The sequence below is a fragment of the Neofelis nebulosa genome, chromosome 7, assembly GCF_028018385.1.
Source record: "Neofelis nebulosa isolate mNeoNeb1 chromosome 7, mNeoNeb1.pri, whole genome shotgun sequence".
Lineage (NCBI taxonomy): Eukaryota > Metazoa > Chordata > Mammalia > Carnivora > Felidae > Neofelis > Neofelis nebulosa.
This window is the reverse complement of record NC_080788.1, coordinates 47,561,386-47,580,287: the sequence shown is the minus strand read 5'-3', so window position 1 is coordinate 47,580,287 and position 18,902 is coordinate 47,561,386. Positions and strand designations below refer to the sequence as shown.

The window sequence follows — 18,902 nt, the reverse complement described above, 5'->3', positions numbered from 1 at the left end:
GTTTATTCCCTCTAGTTTGTTTTCATTTTTATTTTTTGCTTATTTGTTTTGTTCCCCCTTTGATGATTTCAGTATTTAGAATTCCATTTTACTGTATCAGTTGGCATTTTGCTGTATCTCTTTTCTCCAGTATATTAGTGGTTGCTCTGGGTATCACAATATACATCATTAACTGTTCACAATCCACTCAGAGGTAATATTGTACTACTTCGTGTGGAATGTAGAAATCGTGCAATGATATAGGTCCATTTCCCCCTCCCCCTTCTGTTATTATTATAGGTATTCCATCTGCACACATTACAAACCCAAATACACTCATTGTAATTTTTGCTTTAATAGTCTATAATATATACAATATGTATATGTAACATATACAATGTGTAATCTAATGGTATTTTAGAGAAATTAAGAGAAAATTATCTTTTATATTTACTCATATAGTATCTATTTCTGATGTTCTTCATTCCTGAAAATCTGTCTCTCTCTGGTATCATCATCTCTCTTCAGCCTGGAGACCTTTTATTTAGCATTTTGTGTAATGCAGCTCATATAGGGACAAATTCACTTAGTTTTCCTTTTTCTGACAGTAAGCTCTTTATTTGACTTTCATTATTGAATTATAGAGTGTTCCGGGATGACAGTTTCTTTTAGCTCTGTCTTCTGGCTTCCATCGTTTTTGATGAGATATCCATGGTAATTCAAATTTTTTTTTTCAACAGTTTTAATTTTATTTTTGGGACAGAGAGAGACAGAGCATGAACGGGGGAGGGGCAGAGAGAGGGAGACACAGAATCGGAAACAGGCTCCAGGCTCCAGGCTCCGAGCCATCAGCCCAGAGCCTGATGCGGGGCTCGAACTCACGGACCGCGAGATCGTGACCTGGCTGAAGTAGGACGCTTAACCGACTGCGCCACCCAGGCGCCCCATAATATCCATGGTAATTCAAATTATTGTTTCCCTATATGTAACAGGATTGCTTTCAAGATTTTTTCCTTATTGGTGGTTTTCACTAGTTTGACTAGGATATACCAATGTGTATTTCTCTCTGAATTTATTGTTTGGGATTTGATTTGTAAATTTATGTCTTTCACCAAATTTTGGAAATTTTGAGCCATTACTTCTTTGAGTATTTTTCCTGCTCTAGTTTCTTTATCCTTCCTTCTGTGATTCCAGTTAGGCATTAGAAATTGTACCATACTTCCAGGAAGCTCCATTTATTATCTTCAATCTTTCCCTTATCTTATTCTTATTGAATGATTTGTTAATGTGTCTTCAAGTTCACTGACTCCATCATCTCCATTCTTTTCTTCAGTCTAGTGATTTTCTATTTCTTTGATTTTTTTATTACCTCAATTAGAAGCCTATTTTCTTCGACCTCATTGTGCTCAATAGTTATAATAGCTGTTTTAAAATCCTCGTCTGAAAATTTCAACATCCAAGTTATCTCTGGATTGGCATCTCTTGGTTCTCCTTTTTCCCGGGAATGGTCACATTTTCCTGACTCTTCACATGCCGAGTAATTTTGGATTATAACCTGGACTTTGTAAAGGTTTTGTTATGGAGACTTTGGATTCTGTTTTATTATTGTTCTGAGCAGCACTAAGGTTTTTGTTTTAGGTAATGAATTTGGTTAGACCCAACTCTACCCTGCCATGCTGTGATGGCTCATATCTCAGTTCAGTTCTTTAAGCCTTGGCTGTAAACCGCTGAGTTTGCCCCATACATGCATGGTTCAGGGGTTTGCCGGAGACCTGAGCTGAGTCTATACACAGAATTTAGAGTTTCTGCCTTCATGGACTCTCCTTTTGGTTTCCCCTTTACTCTTGGCAGTCCTGGTTACGCTGGACTCCTTCTGTTTTTTTGTTTGTTTGTTTCTACCAGAAAGATGATCTTTCTGTTGAATTTTTAAAGTGTCTGTGTGGTCTCCATGACTGTACTGCTCCTAGGCAAAGCTGCAAACAAAAACAAACAAATGAGTCACAGAGAACCTGTTCTAAGCCTATCACTCCCCTCTATAGCTTGCCTGTCTTTGGTCTCCAAAGACCTTAATAGATGCTTTTTTGTCTTCTGTCCAGAGTTGATTGATAGCTAATTTTTGCAGGACCAACCATTGGTTGAGTGCTCACTACTCAGTGTTATAAATGCAGCTCTCATTCTCTGAACTAGGAAATTACAGTGGCCTCCTTGACTAATCTTCCTACCTATAGTTTTATTTCCTTCCAGTACAACTTTCACTTGGAGGGCCATTGGCTGAAATAAAATCTAGGGCTGACTCTGGGCTTATAGAATTGGGTATAAAGTCCTTGTAAAGGTGCATGTAGCCCTTCACAAGCAACTCTTGTTATCTGCATACTTCACTAAGATGCTTGTTCTTAACCTGGTATGTTCCCCAATTCTGGACCACTCATCCCTTTGTATCTCTTACTCTCTTTCCCTTGTATAACTCCAGGAAATCTTCATGGACAGTTCAGTCCTTTTCCACATCTTGCACTCAACATATTCTCCAAGTTCCCCCTTATAGTCTGTGGATCCCTCTGGCATGGGACTAATGATTTTGTTGTGTTATTTTCTCTTTGGTAGTCTGTATCCTCATAAGACTGAAATCAAAGATTGCAACTCATGCCCTATTTCTTTAACTGCTAACTAGCTCCCCTAACTTTACACACGACATGATACATAGTAGATAACATATATATATTTGGCATTAAATTTTAAGAGTACAGGGTTTTCATATCAGCCTTCAGCAGGTATCTGATGTGCACACAGAGTCCTTCTGAAATAGAACAAAGGATTTGTGTCTACCAGTCTGCTATGCACTGTATTCAATGTACCAATAAGGGTACTAACCTTGTCTTTTATGCCTCCTAACTATGGGTAGTCAACTGAGAATTATGTGAAATTGTCATTATTACTCTATTCTGAGAAAAGAGACAAGGCAGTGGGATTTCTGGAGCTTGTTAATGGGCAAGCCTCTTCTGCCTTGGTCTTTCCTAATGAATGGGAGAGTCCAAATATTGCTGGGGAAGCCGTGTGTGTGTGTGTGTGTGTGTGTGTGTAGATGTTGTACCTCAGGCAGTAAGCCAGCAGCAACATTTTTCTATCCTGAGCATTAAGTGATAGGTTTGGAGCCCATCCAGCTGTCGTGGCTTGTCAGCTGCTAGCGAATCTGGAATGCATTCTCCCCCTGTACACCATTTCCCACTTTTGTGCAAGGATCCATAGACTAGCAGAGCATGGGTTTGTACCGGAGCGGCTGCTTTGCTCCTCGGAATCAGCCATTTGGAGCAGAAGCTCCTGAGCTGTACCCCACTTTCTTTTGAAACAAATGAGCTTCTTTTTCAAAGGACTTTTCAACTTTCATGTGTTAATCTAGTGTCTTACAGTAGTGCTTTAGCTTCAGGTCCAACTTAAAACAAAAAAAGAAAAAAATTTTTTTTCTAATTATGCAAATAACATGCTACTTATAAAAGTATTTATACATTTATTTATTCCATAAGTATTTATTTTGTATTTCTGACATGCCATGTTTTGAGGATATAGATAAGTAGATACGGTATTGCCTAGTGAAAATTTAGTCTAACAGTTGTTGGCAAGGATGTGGAGAAAGGGGAATGCAAACTCATGCAGCCAATGTGGAAAACGGTGTGGAGGGTCCTCAAAAAATTAAAAAATAGGACTACCCTACCATCCAGCAATTGCATTATTAGGTATTTTCCCAAAGGATACAAAAATACTAATTCAAAGGGATATATGCACCCCTATGTTTACTGCAGCATTATCTACAACAGCCAACTTATGGAAGCAGCCCAAGTGTCCATTGATAAATGGATAAAGATGTGGTCTGTGTATACTTATATATATATGTGTGTGTTATATATAAATGTGTGTGCATATTATACACACACTTACATGCACACACAATGGAATAGTATTCAGCCATAAAAAGAGTGACATCTTGCCATTTGCAACAACATGGATGGACCTAGAGAGTCTAACGCTAAGTGAAATACGTCAGAGAGACAAATGCCATATGATTTCACTCATATTTGGATTTTAAGAAACAACACAAATGAACAAAGGAAAAGAGAGAGAAAGCAAAAACAAACTTAACTATAGAGACCTGATGGTTACTAGAGATGAGGTGGCTGGGAGGATGGTTGCATAAGGTGATGGGGATGAAAAACTATGCTTCTCATCATGAAAAAAAATAATGAAAAAGAATGAACCTATTATGTACAAAAAAAGGAAAATTTAGCATTATGGAGAAATATACAGAAGAACTTAAAAAAAAAAATTGAAAGCTCTCAATGCGCAGAGATAATCGTGTTAACCCCGTTCTGGAATTTGCATGTTTGCACTTTAGGTGTCAGGCACCGTCACTTCTACTCTCATTCCAATATCCTCAACCCTCCTGCTCCTTTGTCCTTCATCTCCCCCATGGGGCAAATTTCCAATTCCTGAGCATCTAATCATCAACCTAGGTAATGTCTGGCTCTGGCCTGAAGAAAAACTATTTAGAATGCTAATTTTAATCCCAAGGAGCTTGTTCTACTTTATATGTTTGAGATTCTGAATTTTCCAAACCTAAGAAATACTAATTATTAAGTTATGGAGGTATTTCCCACTAAATTAAATTAATAGACTTACTCATTTTATAGTTTAATAAGGGAGTATTAAAACATGAGCTGTACCTTATTTATAATTGCAAGGAAAGTGGTAAATATCTAAGTACCATCAATAAGAGACTAGTTAAATAAATAATGTACATCCATACAATGGAATGCTCTGAACCCATTAAAATATCTTGCGGACATAAAAAGAAAACTAATAAACATGGCAAGATAGTCACAACAAATTGCTGAGTGAAAAAGACCCCAAATTTAGCACAGAATAGGGTATTTCGTTTGTTTCCATTTATGCAGAATTGGATCCATATGTATGTACATGCACAGAAAACTATCTGTAAGGATGTGTTTCTTTAATTCCTACTGTATAAGAGGTGCTCGAAAAATACATTATTACATGTCCATGTCACGGGAAAATCGGGTAATACATGCCATGTTTGTGGGGGACAGATTTGCTTTACTAAAAGTACTTTTTTCCTCCTCTCTAGAATAATGAACTACAAAGCAGGTTGGACTATTTAACAGAAACCCAGCCCAAGCCTGAGGTGGAAACCAGAGAGATTGGAGTAGGCTGTGATCTTCTACCCAGGTATTTAGGAATTTCCTATTTTTCTGACTCAGATTCCTCTTTGACTTAGGAAAATACTTTATGGGGCTGTTATTACCAGAATTGCATTCTTTCTATCAAAAATATTTCTGCAACAGTAAATGATCGCTGCTGAGAAGTCTGGCTGGTTTCTGAGGGAGCAGGGGCATCGTGCAGGGCAGAGGGGATAGTGAAGAGAGGCCTGGAGAAGCCACGTCAGAGAAAGATTGGCCCTGTCGTAAGTGCACACATTTGTTTCTCTATCCATTCATTCATTCACTCAGCAAACATCACTTGAGTACCTTCTTTGTGCCAGAGGCATAGGGAGAGGAATGAGATTTGGTTCCTGCCCCACATGCGGTCTGGGGAGACAGATATGGAGGCAGACGCTTATGACAGTGCCAGGGGGGCCTGCGAGGGGCTTTGGTAACACAGAGGAGAAGTTCTAAGTCTTGAACAAATGCACCTGTTCCTTGTCAAGCACTGGCGCAAATAAACGATCTGTTTCAGTCATGACAGACAAACAAGAACGACCGCCTTGTTTGTTAAGTTGCACTTCTGAGCTCGAGGACTGACCTGTTTGTTCTTAAGCTGCTCCACACACCCATGCCTGGGTCTCTCCCTAGTAAGAGGAGAGTCTGTGACCTAGTAACTAACCCACCATCTCTAGGAGCTCAAATCTGTGCTTGGCCCAAAGAGGACATAAAACAAGTTTATAAGCATGTGGCTTGTGACTTAGGTAGCCAAAATCACAAAGTACCTCATATACTGTTTGTGGGAGGGCATATTTGTGTGTGTTGCATTAGACATTAGCAAGCCAGAAGAATGTAGAATCCTGGAACCTTGAATGGTTACATCTGGTGGGAAACGGCCATGAGCCGATCACCAAGCTGGGATGTAGAATACCTGGGTCTAGTCCCCCTAGCTAGTGGCGGGATACATTCAGGCTGGACTCTCTTTGCTGGGGCCTCAGTTTCCCATTCAGTAAAGTCAGTGGTTTGAGTAGGTGATTGCTCAGATTTAACCAGCACAAGCAGGGAGAAGGGTATGTAAGTAGACTCGAGGTCTCATCAATGTGGGGGACAAAGTACCGGATAAAAATAAAGCCAAAAAGAATGATCATGTCCAGGGCCTCCTTGTGAAATATAAAGTTTGATCATTTCTGTCCTTTTTTTGTTTTTCAAGAATCAAGTGGTTTAGTCCACTTTAATTGCCCACATAATAAATCTTGTTTAGCTAAGACGTGTATAAAACTATGTCTGAAACCAATAAATTGTTTGTTTTCCAATTCCCACATTTTGGCTTAAAACAAGGTTTTCAATTTGTATGCCGAAGGATAGCCTGCAGCAAACTTTTATGGCTAAGTTATGAAACCACAAAGCGGTTTTCATAATGGAAGTGCTGACAGACCCTTAACTTATGGCCATGGTGGACTTGGAAGCCACTTCAGTATCTAAAAGCAGCTTTTCCATAAACGCAACATTTGGTTTCCCCCAGGATCCATCTTAGCACTTTAACTGCGTAGGTCAATCAGCAGAGGAAATGAAAACTACGTATCCGCATTTCCGGAAAGGCAGAGTAAGATTTCATTCGCTTCCTCACAGATATTTATTAAGTGCCTACTATGTGAAAGGTGCCATGCGGGCCTGAGTGGTGAGGAGCTCGGGGTCTTTAGAGAGAATTCAGAGAGTAGCAGTTTCCCACCTGTGCTTGGTGCTGCTGGGCTCTGTGCTGGGGCTCAGGGTCAGGCCTCCGGATGCCTCAGGGGGTGAGAAGGTGAGCAAGGAGCTGGCCTGTGGGGACCCTCCCCCTCCTGGAAAACAAAACAAAACCAAACCTGAGAAACTCAGCTTTTAGTATGTTTTGTGTGTTGGATTCCAAGTGAGATTTTGTTTGAATAAAGAGTTCTATGGTCAAAAACAAATTAGAACCCCCTGGTCTAGTTTATTTATTATTTTTTTTAATGTCTATTTTTGAGGGGAGGGGGTAAGGCCAGTGAGAGAGGGGGACAGGGGATCCGAAGCAGGCTCTGTGCTGACAGTAGAGAGCCCAACGCGGGGCTGGAACTCGAACCTTGAGATCATGACCTGAGCCAAAGCCGAAGTTGGATACTTAAGCAACATAGCCACCCAGGAGCTCCTCCAACCCCCACCCCAAGTCTAGTTTAATTCCCATGTTTGAAAAATACCAAAATCAAGGCCCAGAGAGAAGTGATTTACTGGAAACCACACAGCCAGGATTAAAACCAGGTCTTCAAAGTCCTGGTGTGGTACATGTGTGATTTAAAAAAGAATAAATAGAGGGCTCCTGGATGGCTCAGTCAGTTAAATGTCCAACTCTTGGTTTTGGCTCATGGCATGATCTCACCGGTTCCTGAGATCAAGCCCCACATCTGGCTCTGGGCTGACAGTGAGGAACCTGCTTGGGATTCTTTCTCTCCCTCTCTCTGTGCCCCTCCCCGGCTCTGCTTTCTCATTCTCTCTCTCTCAAAATAAATAAACATTCAAAAAATAACAATAAACAGAGTTGCTGAATTTATATACATATATATATATATATATATACATATACATATGTATATATATATACACATACATACATATATATACATACATATACATACATATACATACATACATATACATACATATATATACATACATATACATACATATATACATATACATACATATATATACATATACATATATACACATACATACATATATGTTTTAACAAAATTCCTGATTCTTACTTGGACTTTAAACTTGCATCTAATACAAGAGCCCATGGTGTTTTCCAGAATATTTTAAAAACAACTTCCAAAAGGTGCCTGGCTGGCCCAGTCGGTAGAGCACGTAACTCTTGATGTTGAGGTTGTGAGCTTGAGCCCCATGTTGGGTGTAGAGATTATTTAAAAAAAAAAAATCTTAACCCAGCCTCCTCCAAAATGTTTTAGATCAATAGAAGTATTGAATTAAGCCTCAATTATGCAGATGAGTTTTGTTCTCACTTCATGTTCTCTCAAAAAGAACCTGACAGGGGTGCCTGGGTGGTTCAGTAGGTTAAGAGTCCAACTTTGGCTCAGGTCATGATCTCATGGCTCATGAGTTCAAACCTTGAGTCGGGCTCCCTGCTCACAGCTTGGAGCCAGGAGCCTGGTTCGGATTCTGTGTCTCCCTCTCTCTCTGCCTCTATCCTGCTTGCTCTCTCTCTCTCAAAAAACAAAACATTAAAAAAAAAGAAAAAAGAAAAGAAGAAAGAAAGAACCTGACAGTGTGGCAAGCCTCAGGCTGTGGGGCTTCCCTGCCCAGCCAGCTGCTGAGCACAGCCTTGGGCAAGGTACTTAATCTCTCTTAAGCCTCAAAGATTTCATCCTTAAAACGGAAGTGAAGAGGACAACATCAAATCTCACAGGGTTTCTATGAGGATGAAATGAAACCATGTATATAAAGCATTTAGCACGGTAACTAGTTAAGCACTTAATAAATAATATTATTACTGTTAACTAAACCAAAACTCTGGTTATTATGTAAGACGCTGTATCAAATACAAGTGAATTTGGGTATGCTATGATAATTTCATTAACTTAATTTTTACTGATGGTTATTAGTAATTTTGTGAGATGGATTGATTGTGAAATGGATTCAAGCCTATCATGCTCCAGTATGCATTAAGCTCTCCAATTAAACTATCAGTGGTTTCGAACCCTCTAGACATTGCATAAAAAAAACCTCTGGAAGGCCCAGTGATGGATGAGGTCTCTTCCAACTGAGACGTCAGAAGTAAAACATAAGTCCCAGGGTGTTCCAGGCACCAGGCACGAAGCCCCACAGTAGAGCAGGCCACCCAGGACTCATTTCTGCCTGTACCTGCAAAGCCTTTCGTGCTGTGCTGCTGCTAACCGTGTTTGACTTATAGTTAGAGCTGCTTGGTTTTCATGCTGGGAAAACTGGAAATCAGCCTTTTCTTTACTTTTAGAGCCAATAAGCCCCTTTTGTTGAACTCCTCCCCCTACCACCACCATTTCCCCATTTTTGCCAACACCGTGTACTCCTGTGGACAGGGACCCTGGGCTCGCTCACCCCCTAGTCTAGCACTTTCTTGATGCTCAATAAACATTTGTTGGCTGAATGAATGAAAGGTACATACCAAGTAAGGACCGACGCAGGTGATCTGTACTGTAATACAACCTATTTATTTACTTCATAAAGGACCCCGAAGAAGCAATTTTTGCTTATGTTTTACTTCTTTGTGATTATTCTCCCTCTCCTCACTAGAACATAAGCTCCATCAGGGCAGGGATTTTCATCTGATCGCTAATTACCACCTCCGATCCTCACCACGGGAGCTTCTCATGGCTCTATCTTGGTTACAGTGGTTCTTGCAAAGCTGGCGGCCAGTCTCCTGGCTTTACTTCTGCCCTTCCCGTGCTGAGCTCTCAGGTAGTTAGTTCCAGCCTCTCCAGACACAAGTCCTCATTCCCTGCTGGGTGCTCCCAGCGTGCTGGCTGATTGATCTTCATACCCACCTACAGCATCCATAGCTGACTGCATCATTTTTTTTTCCATCGAAGCCAGTTCCTCTTAGTAGTGGTTAAGAACACTGGCTTAGAAATTAGACCTGGGTTTAGGTCCTGGGTCCGCCTCTCACTACATCTACAGCTTTGGGCAAATCCCTAACCTCTTTGAGTCTCAGTTTCTTCACTCAGAACTGGAAGGTTTTTGACAGTAATTCCCTCAGAAACTTGCTGGGATGGTGAAGTAAGATACAGGTATGAAGTCCCAGCATAGAGGGCGCATTTTCCTATTTCCATTGGTGGCCGCCACGATGATACCAGGTCCCTAAGCTCAGTACACCGTGGGCACTTCTGCTCCAGGATGGCCTCAGTGCCCACACAGTCCTGTCTCCTCCCTGCATGACCTGCTTCGTGACCTCCATAGCCCCTGCCACCAGCCTGCTGGAGACCCAGGTTCTCTGTGTCTAGTTGACTCAAATACCACCTTCTGCCTCATTTCTCCTTTTCATCTAACCCTTGTGCTCCATACATTTCTAGAGAGCACAGATCTTAGAGCAAAGATGGAAGGAAAGGGCTGAGAAGGCACTCACTGTCATTTCAGGGGTTTTAAACACCTGTCTTTTAGAAAAGACTTAAGAGTTTGATTTGAAAGTTTGATATATATTAAGTAAAGCCACTGAGAGCAATTTCCAGTCCGCTAGCCTTCAAAGAGAAAATGAAAAACAAAAAATGAAAAGAAAAAAAGACTTTTTCTCCTTGCCCCTTAGTGAAACTTGGCTTCCAGCAAGCTCATAAATTATGCCTGAATAGGTGTGATGTAATGGAAACCTATTCCCCGTGGTCACAAGTGCCCAGCACATAGTAAGCGCTTTAAAATGCCTCCATCTCCTATTTCTATCGTAGAGACCAGAACACAAAAGTAGTTTTTTGTCAAAGCTCTATTTGCTGACTCTGCTATTGTTTCCCCCGGGGGAACTGCCTCTTTATGGATTAATAAAAGGTTAACAATAGCCTTAAAGTGTTAAAGAAAATGGCTGAATTTTAGTTCTGTGGTTGAAATTATTTGTGTTCTTGAAATCCTGTTGTTTCCTAGTGATCAACCAAATAAAATACCTCACTTCCTTTTGAAAGGCTGGGATAGGAAAGCCTGTTTTTGAAACCCAGAACGTTTACCTTTATAAATATTTCTGGACTTTATGGGCTTTTAGGATATTATCACCAGAGACCATTTCCGTTATGTGGAATTTTCACAGTGGTTGGCACAAATCACCATCTGGCTCCTGCCCCTGGCACTCCACTAAAGTGCCTGGTCAGGTCACTGGGGACCCCTCAACTGACAGATCTTGTGGATTCCTCTATCTATGGCAGGTGACCTGCTGACCACTTACTCCTGGAAATCCTTCATCCCCTGGTTTCCTTCGTCATCCATACATTTAGTGATAGCTGTGTGCCTGGCCTGAGTGAGCTGCTAGACTCATGGAGAGGGGTGAGCTACGGTTTTCACCCTTCACGAAATTGTAACTGGCAGAGGATGTGTAGACCAATGGGGGCTGTGGGATACTTCCAGTAGTGTGCCAGAAGCCCGTAAGTCCTCTCCCGTAAGGGGAGGATGGTTTGGAGAGCATGGAGAAGACATACTGAATCTCTTAGAGAGAGACATAAAAGTTTAAAATTTCCCCCAAGCTTCTAACACACCGCCTAAGAAGCTGTATCCCAACTATACTCGCAAATCACTTCAGGGTAGTGGGAGGTGTTAACTGCTGGGAAGGTTTAGCAAAAGTGACCTTGTGGAAGCAGAAAAGTGAGCACCACTGTTCAAGGAAACTGAAAACAAGCACAAAAAGAAAGGAATGATCGTTTCTATCCTTGCGGTGCACAGTCAGGGAAACTGTCATATTGGAGGTGATGTCTGAGTCTTGAAATACAGGCAGGGATTCACCAGACCCATTTGATGAGGGGAGCATTCAAGGTGGAGGGGGCAACATGAGAAGGGCAGTGTGGCCATGATGAAAACCATGGGAGAAATAGCAGGAGATGGTAGAGGGCTTTCAAGACCATGCACAGGGGCTTAGGCTTCATCCAGGAAGCAATGGGGCAACATTGAAAAGTCTTAGGAGCAGTATTGTGCTTCTTTTATCAGTGAGATCTCTTTGACAGCAAAATGTGTAGAGGATTTGAAGAGGGGGAAGACTTGCTGAGACGGAAGGAAGGGAGACCATTTAGAATACTCCTGAAGTATTCAAAGATAGTCAAAGATAAATGTTGAGAGCCTGAACTCGGGCAGTGGCTGAGGGAATAGAGAAGACAGATGACAAAACAGTAGCTAAGGAGGTAGATTCCGTATCACTTTGTGAAAGACTGGCTATGGGCAGTTCAGGGAAGGGAGCGGACTCGTATCTCATACGTACAATTGGTCATTGCAGTAGTTGGGGTAAGAAATGTTAGCTGCTGTAACAAAAAGCCCACAAACCTCAGCTTGGCAAAATACTGATTTCTCGTGACACAGTCCAAGACTAATTGGCATGGGCCTCCTTGCACACATTCAGGAGCCCAGATTCTTTCTAACTAATGACTCTGCCTGGGTTTTGGAGACCTTTTGGGCCCTCCGCTACATCCTCTGCATGAAAGGGAAGAGATTGGGCATGGAGGGTTATGCAGAGGATTTTCTGGGCTAAACCTGGAAGTAATATACATCATTTTTGCCCCTTTAGTCATATGGCCCATTACATTGCCAAGGGGGCTGGGAAAGGTAGTTATGTGTCCAGGAGGAAAAAGAAACGGGATATTTTCTCCATCTCAGTCACCAAATCCTGGTTAATTCTACCTTCCCAGTATCTCCCTACCTTTTCCTTGCTACTTCACCTCGAGTGCTACAGTCGGAATTCAAGTTCTCATGACCTCTTTCACCTCCTAAATAGCAAAAATCTGTTCACTTTCTGCCTTCAGACTAACCCCTCTGCAGCCAACCATTAGTGGTGCCAAGGAATCTTGCTAGAATAAGAATATGAGCATATCACTACCCTCCTTAGTGGCTCTGTGTCCCCTTCTGAACTCCTTAGCAGGGCACACAGGCCCCTTCCACACCAGGCCTCGTCTTCTGCCATTTTCCGTCGTGAACTCTTTGCTCCAGTCCTACCAAGTGTGTCTTTCCACACCCAGAGTCCTTGTGTTCACCCTTCTTTTGCCTTTGCACACATTATCCCTTCTGCCTGAATTCCCATCTCCTTGTCCACCAGAGGAACGCCTAAGCACCCTTCAAGATGCCCCCTCTGTGCAAATTTCCAGATGCCCTCCTCCTAAGTTCCGTGAACTCGTTCTGCCCTCAGTTTGCCCATAATATGTTAATTCTTGTATTGCTCAAGGTCCTGGCAAGACAGGAAGATTGAAGAGACTTAGATGAAGGCTTGGGAAGCTTTGAGAAAAGTAAATGAGGGACAGTGGCTTACTCTGGAGCCAGCACAGTGGAAGTGGTCACCAGACTGGGCCTCTGCAGAGGCAGGGGGAAGAAGCCAATAGAACACACAAAAGGGGGGTGCTGGGAACTGTGGCCTCTGCTAGAGGAATGCAGCCAACCACCAACCTGCAGCCTGGCCAAAAGGGAACAAATATGATGACTTCACTGTCCTTCCATTCTCTTATCCCCTGCTACCAGTTCCCAACTGGTCAAAACCAACTGGAAGCTAAATTCTAAGGGAGCCCATGGATGCTGACATCAGGTCAGCTTCCCAAAGGCACAGAGTGGGGTGGAGAAGGGGGAGAGTTATCCGAATGGGCAAATGGAGAGTATCCGGCTCATTTTGCATCTATTATAGTACCTAACACACTACATTAAAATCATTTTATTTTTTTATTAAAAAAAATTTTGTAATGTTTATTTGAGAGAGAGAGAGACAGAGTGTGAGGTGGGGAGGGAAAGAGAGAGAGGGAGACACAGAATCTGAAGCAGGCTCCAGGTCCTGAGCTGTCAGCACAGAGCCTGACTTGGGGCTTGAACTCACAAACTACAAGATTGTGACCTGAGCCAAAGTCAGACACCTAATCGACTGAGCCACCCAGGTTCCCCTACATTAAAATAATTTTGAGTTCTTTAAATACATGTTTTTTTTTTATTTTTCTGAATGATATTTAGCATGACCTTTCAAAATTGCTAAGATTAATGGTCCCTCTTAAAATATTTAAACAAAAGATTCAACTGCATTCTGTCAGTTTATTTTCAGGCTGCTGTGGCTGCAAAACCATTTTCTAGAGCTGTCTCACTTGAAGACTGTGGGGAGTTTTGGTCGATCTTCCTGACTTGCCTTTTCTCGTTTCTCAGCCCAACAGGGAGGACTCGTGAGATCGCAATGCCTTCCAGGAATTACACACCGTACACACGAGTCCTGGAGTTAACCCTGAAGAAAACTCTGACTTAGGCGCCTGGAGACAGTCACTTTGGACAGAGGGACAAAGGCCCTAGAACCCTGTGGCTTGAGGCTGGGAAAGGTGGCTACCACCTCGTCCTATACAGGTTTAAGCCAGAAAGGAGATTGCTGACTCTGATCTACTTCTAAAACATGAAGGAAAGCGGAGGTGGAAGGGGAGGGCAGGAGAGAGAGGTGTCGAGGTCATATTTCAAACACCCAACCGTGCTATACTGGGCTGTCATTAGCTTTGGGAGTAGACACTGAAATTCTGTCAGGAGAATTCCCTCACAATTTATTTTCTGTTTTACTAGCCTTCAGCTGGGAGGAAAAAGGGCATTAATTTGAAATTTCACGTTATTCACGTCAGGATCATTTGTTACAGCATGAAGGTTTTATTTACCCATAAAAGTATTAGAGGCAGTGTTTCTCTGGTGCCGAGAAGCCTGTCTGCGGGAGCGTGGGCACCTGGGGAGACCTGGTCAGGAGGGAAGGCTTCCCAGCATGCAGACGCTCTCTCTTCTTGGTGCCAGGATGTGTGTGGGGTGTGGGAGCCGCGGCTGGAGACTGGCCTCCTGCGGGCATGGGTGCCTCATTCCCATGTGCTAATCCTCCGGTTTAATTTGTGCCTTATGTCTGTATGGGGCTCACTGAAATCAATGTATTTATTTTACCTGTGATTTTTTTCTTTCTCATTTTAACTGAAAAAAATTTGTATGTTGTGGAAATGTAATCATTTCATGTTTTCAGTATCGACTGGTGTTTTTGTTAAATGAATAATTTGTTCATGCATGCTCTACTTTGATATTACAATCTGTGTCACATATGTTTAATAAATGCCATATATTTTGTTCTACCCGTGTTGGCTCTGTGTTTCATCCATGGGCAGGTAGAAGAGGTAGACAGCGGAACCGGGATCTGGAATGTCAAAGTGAGGGCACAGTGATCTTTCAGTCAGTAGTCCTTAGAAGCATTTATAAACCATAAGAGAGGGTGTGTGTATGTGTGAGAGAGCACCAGCGTGTGTGTGTGTGCGTGTGTGTGTGTGTGTAAACCCTGAACATTATCTGCAAACTCTAATATTACATAGTAATTTTATCTTATTGAAATGAAAAATAGCTTTGTATGCAAGGTTTTATCCTAAATAAAAAAGTAACATTCTATAATAGTGCCTCTATCAATATTTTCATTTCATTCCTTCTTGGCTTTCTTCACACACACACACACACACACACACACACACACACACTATTTTGTTTTTAAAACAAACACGGCAGTATACTGAGAAGCAGAATCATGATATTTAGTAACATGGGCTCTGGGGACTGAGCTCGGTCACTAGTATATGCTTTGGGCAAGTCACAGAACCTCTTCGAGCCCCTGTAAGATGCAATCAGTGATAGTTCTTTCCTAACCGGAGTTGGTGTGAAGATTACATGAGTTCATGTCCATGAAGTTCTAACATGATGCGTGGCACATAGTAGGCACTTACTTACTAAGTGCTATTATCAATACATACCTTTGTAATGTACTTACTATACTGTGATCAATCTAGATATGGATATAGGTATATAGATCTATGGTACTGCTTCTTATAATTAATTGGATTCCAGTTTATTGGCATACTATGACTTCCTGGACCTATCCAGTTAGGTTGCAATTTTGGACGTTGTCTCCTTTTCTTAAGCAGTCCTCTGATGACTCCTCTTCTACATGCATCTTTGTACACTTGCCTAACTACTTTCTCAGGATAAATTCCTAGAAGAGGAATCGCTGGGCTGAGACAAAAATGATGTCAACTTGGGGTGCCTGGGTGACCCAGTCGGTTAAGCGTCCGATTCTTGATTTTGATTCAGGCCATGATCTCACGGTTCGCGAGATTGAGCCCCACACTGGGCTCTGCGCTGACAGCACAGACTCTTTCTTCTCTCACTGTCTCTCCCCCTCTCTCTCCTTGCCCCTCTCCCACTTGTGTGCGCATGCTCTTTCTCTCTCAAAATAAAGAAACATTTTTAAAAAATTATGCCAACTTAAGTCTTCTGGTGCATATGCTCCAACCGGGGCTGTGGAAGTTTGTGTCCATTTAAATTCTTATCAACAGGATGAGAATGTGGTTTCCTGACCCCTTTGCCAACACTGGGAATGAGAAAACGAAGGAGTATATAAAGTTGCTTGCTTGAGGCAGACCTGTCCCCCTAACAGGCAGTGAAAAAAGTTTCTTCAGGATATTGCCTTTGGATACCTGAGCTCAGGGACTGTGCAGGTGTGAGCTGCAGGCCTGTAGGCGTCCCTAGGGCCCAGAGAGAACATGGGCAGCAAACAGGAAGCAGGCCTGGACTTAGAGGAAGCGGGCTTGCTTTCCCCGGGATCCTGGAATCAGAGAAGGCCTGTTGCTTAGTCAAAAGCAAGAGCCAGCCATGGAGACAGAAAATATTCAAGCCCTGTGACCGAAATGGGGTTAGAATCTGGGTGGGACTGGCCCCAGAGGGCAGACTTCAGGGCTGGCAGGGAAAGGGACATCTGGAAAGAGCTCGGAGTTGCTTGATGTGACAGGCCCTGCCCCCTCTAGAGGGGGCATCAACCAAGGCTGACCTCTGAGCTGGTGGTGAGTCTACCCTGGGCACCCTCTTCCTCCCCCAGCAAATGCTGTCTTCCTGCTCCAGGAGCTCTGGGGGTGGTCCCCCTAGGGTAAGGGGTGGGGTGGGAGCATGTGACAGGAAGGGCAGGATTCCCTCGTGTGTTGGCTCAGGCCACCTCAGACCACAGTGCTCTTCTTCACATCCAGACTCAGAGGCCTAGTTCAGTTCAACCAGCGCATGCCATCGGCGCTGGGGAGACAGACATGTGCACCTCGAGACCATCGCCTCTGCAAAATTGTTCCCAGTGAGTCTGGCTCTTCCTGATCTCTGCTGTCTCTGAAATCCCAGGGGTACTTTTTCTTAGGCCCTCCTTCTTCTCTTATATCTAATGACTGATCATCATGTCCATTTCCTGTCTCTCCAGTGATGTGAGTTCCTTGGGAGGTAATTTCCCATAAAGGAGGGGACCCATTCCAAACCCTGATAATCATGAAGAAATCTACAAATGCAAAGTACCCCAGAAAGAGCCCTGGCTGGGGAAGTACAGGACACCAAGAGTTACTGAGCCAGACCCGGCATATATCCACTAAATCTTGGCAACCATTCTATGTGGAAGATGTTACTAGTGCCATTTTGTGGACAAGGAAACAAACTCAAAGAGAGATGAAAACTGTCTGAAACCACAAAGGCTTAATTCCAGAACACAGGTGGGAAGTCCGGAGTCAGTCCCGGGTCTGCAACTAAATCACAGTACCTGTTTGGTGAGGCCACTTGAGCTCTCAGGCTCAGTGCTCTCACTGAGTAGTTTTGCCTCGAACTCAAACTGTACCCCCCTCATAGGCCTGCTGTGCAGATCATGTGAAAGAACGTGGAAAAAATTGCCAGCACTGCACAAGACACATGCCAACAGTTGCCACCTGCCATTATTACTAGTAATCATTGGGAAAGAGGTGTTGCATCATGAATATTTGCAAATCCAAGGATCTCCTCTTATTGAACACAGATTAGAGACCCCATGAAGACTAGTGAGTGAGATTGTGTGGGAGGGAAGTGGGGAAAAAAATGTGGCTGGATACACAGATTAAATAAACTGTAGTGTCCTTTTCCTCATATGCAAATCTGAGAATAACCCATTTGATTTTGTCAGGAAAGGGAAAGGCCAAAAGGGAGACTGGAGATGTATTTCTGCAAAGAGAGACCAGAGGCAAAAAGAACCACAGGGAGACTGGTGGCTAAATTTTGGATAATGTGTCGGGACAGGATTAGATTACTAACATACGGTGTGTAGTATAAATTATTTGAGCACTCTTTGTTGAAAAGACTACCCGTTTTCCACCTAATTGCTTCGGTACCATTGTTGAAAATCACTTGGTGATATTTGCATCAGTCAATATATATATACTCACTACTTTGTTACATCGATCTATTTGCCATCTTGATACCAAGCCTACACTCTCTTGATCATCAGAGTGTTCTAATAAGGTTTGAAGTCAGGTGGCACAGGCTCTCCAACTTTGTTCTTTTTCTAAGTGGTTTAGGGTATTCTGGGTCCTTCACATTTCCATATGAGTTTTCCAGTCTGTCCATTTCTACCAAAGGCTGCTGGGACTTTGATTGGCATTGCCCTGAATAAGACAGATCACCGAGGGGAACACCAAGACCTCACTGCTGAGTCAGGCCAATTTGGAGTGACATCATGGCCTAGCTGGCAGTGCTAGTCAGGTCCTAAAGGTTGGGGTTGCTTCCCCATCTTCAGTTGGTAAGGTGCCCAGTAAAAACTGCCATCATGTATTTTGATAAAGGCATAGTATAATCTTTGTGGAATTCCGAACAAAATATTATAAGAAACATTAATTTGTGCCCAAGGGCCATAAAACCCATGTAATTTGAATGCAATAAAATATAAATAAATAGCAAACAGTTCTTAGGGGTTTTCTCTTAATTTTTCAACACATACTTTTGAGTTTTAACATACAGCATTTACAGCATTCACCTTCCTGAATTAGGGGTGGGAGGGGGTTAAGAAATAATTAGTAGGCAATTTTTTGGCCCTGGGACTTTTCTTGTAAATGTTTTCTTTGGCAGCCATACTCTTGAGAACAGGAAGTTACTCTCTTGTTACAGATTTAAGACTTTTCTGAGCCAAATAACAGAAAGCTGGATTAGTTCTGAAATGAAGAGGGGGAAAAAAAA

General features: G+C 42.6%; 1 protein-coding gene and 1 long non-coding RNA gene across 2 annotated transcripts in view; one reads left to right on the top strand and one right to left on the bottom strand.

Moving 5' to 3' along the window:
- MYZAP (myocardial zonula adherens protein) overlaps positions 1–14,986 on the top strand; it is a 90,412-nt gene extending 75,426 nt beyond the window's left edge. Inside the window, exons 12-13 of the mRNA XM_058737599.1 lie at positions 5,114–5,214; positions 14,046–14,986. Of these exons, the coding sequence (XP_058593582.1) occupies positions 5,114–5,214; positions 14,046–14,142 (198 nt within the window). The 3' untranslated portion in view covers positions 14,143–14,986. The remainder of the gene's footprint in view (positions 1–5,113; positions 5,215–14,045) is intronic.
- LOC131516504 (uncharacterized) lies at positions 1,563–7,027 on the bottom strand. The gene is made up of 2 exons (XR_009264116.1): positions 6,916–7,027; positions 1,563–1,952 (listed from the first exon to the last, which is right to left on the bottom strand). It is a non-coding gene; the product is annotated as an uncharacterized LOC131516504 (long non-coding RNA).
- Positions 14,987–18,902: the final 3,916 nt, after the last annotated feature.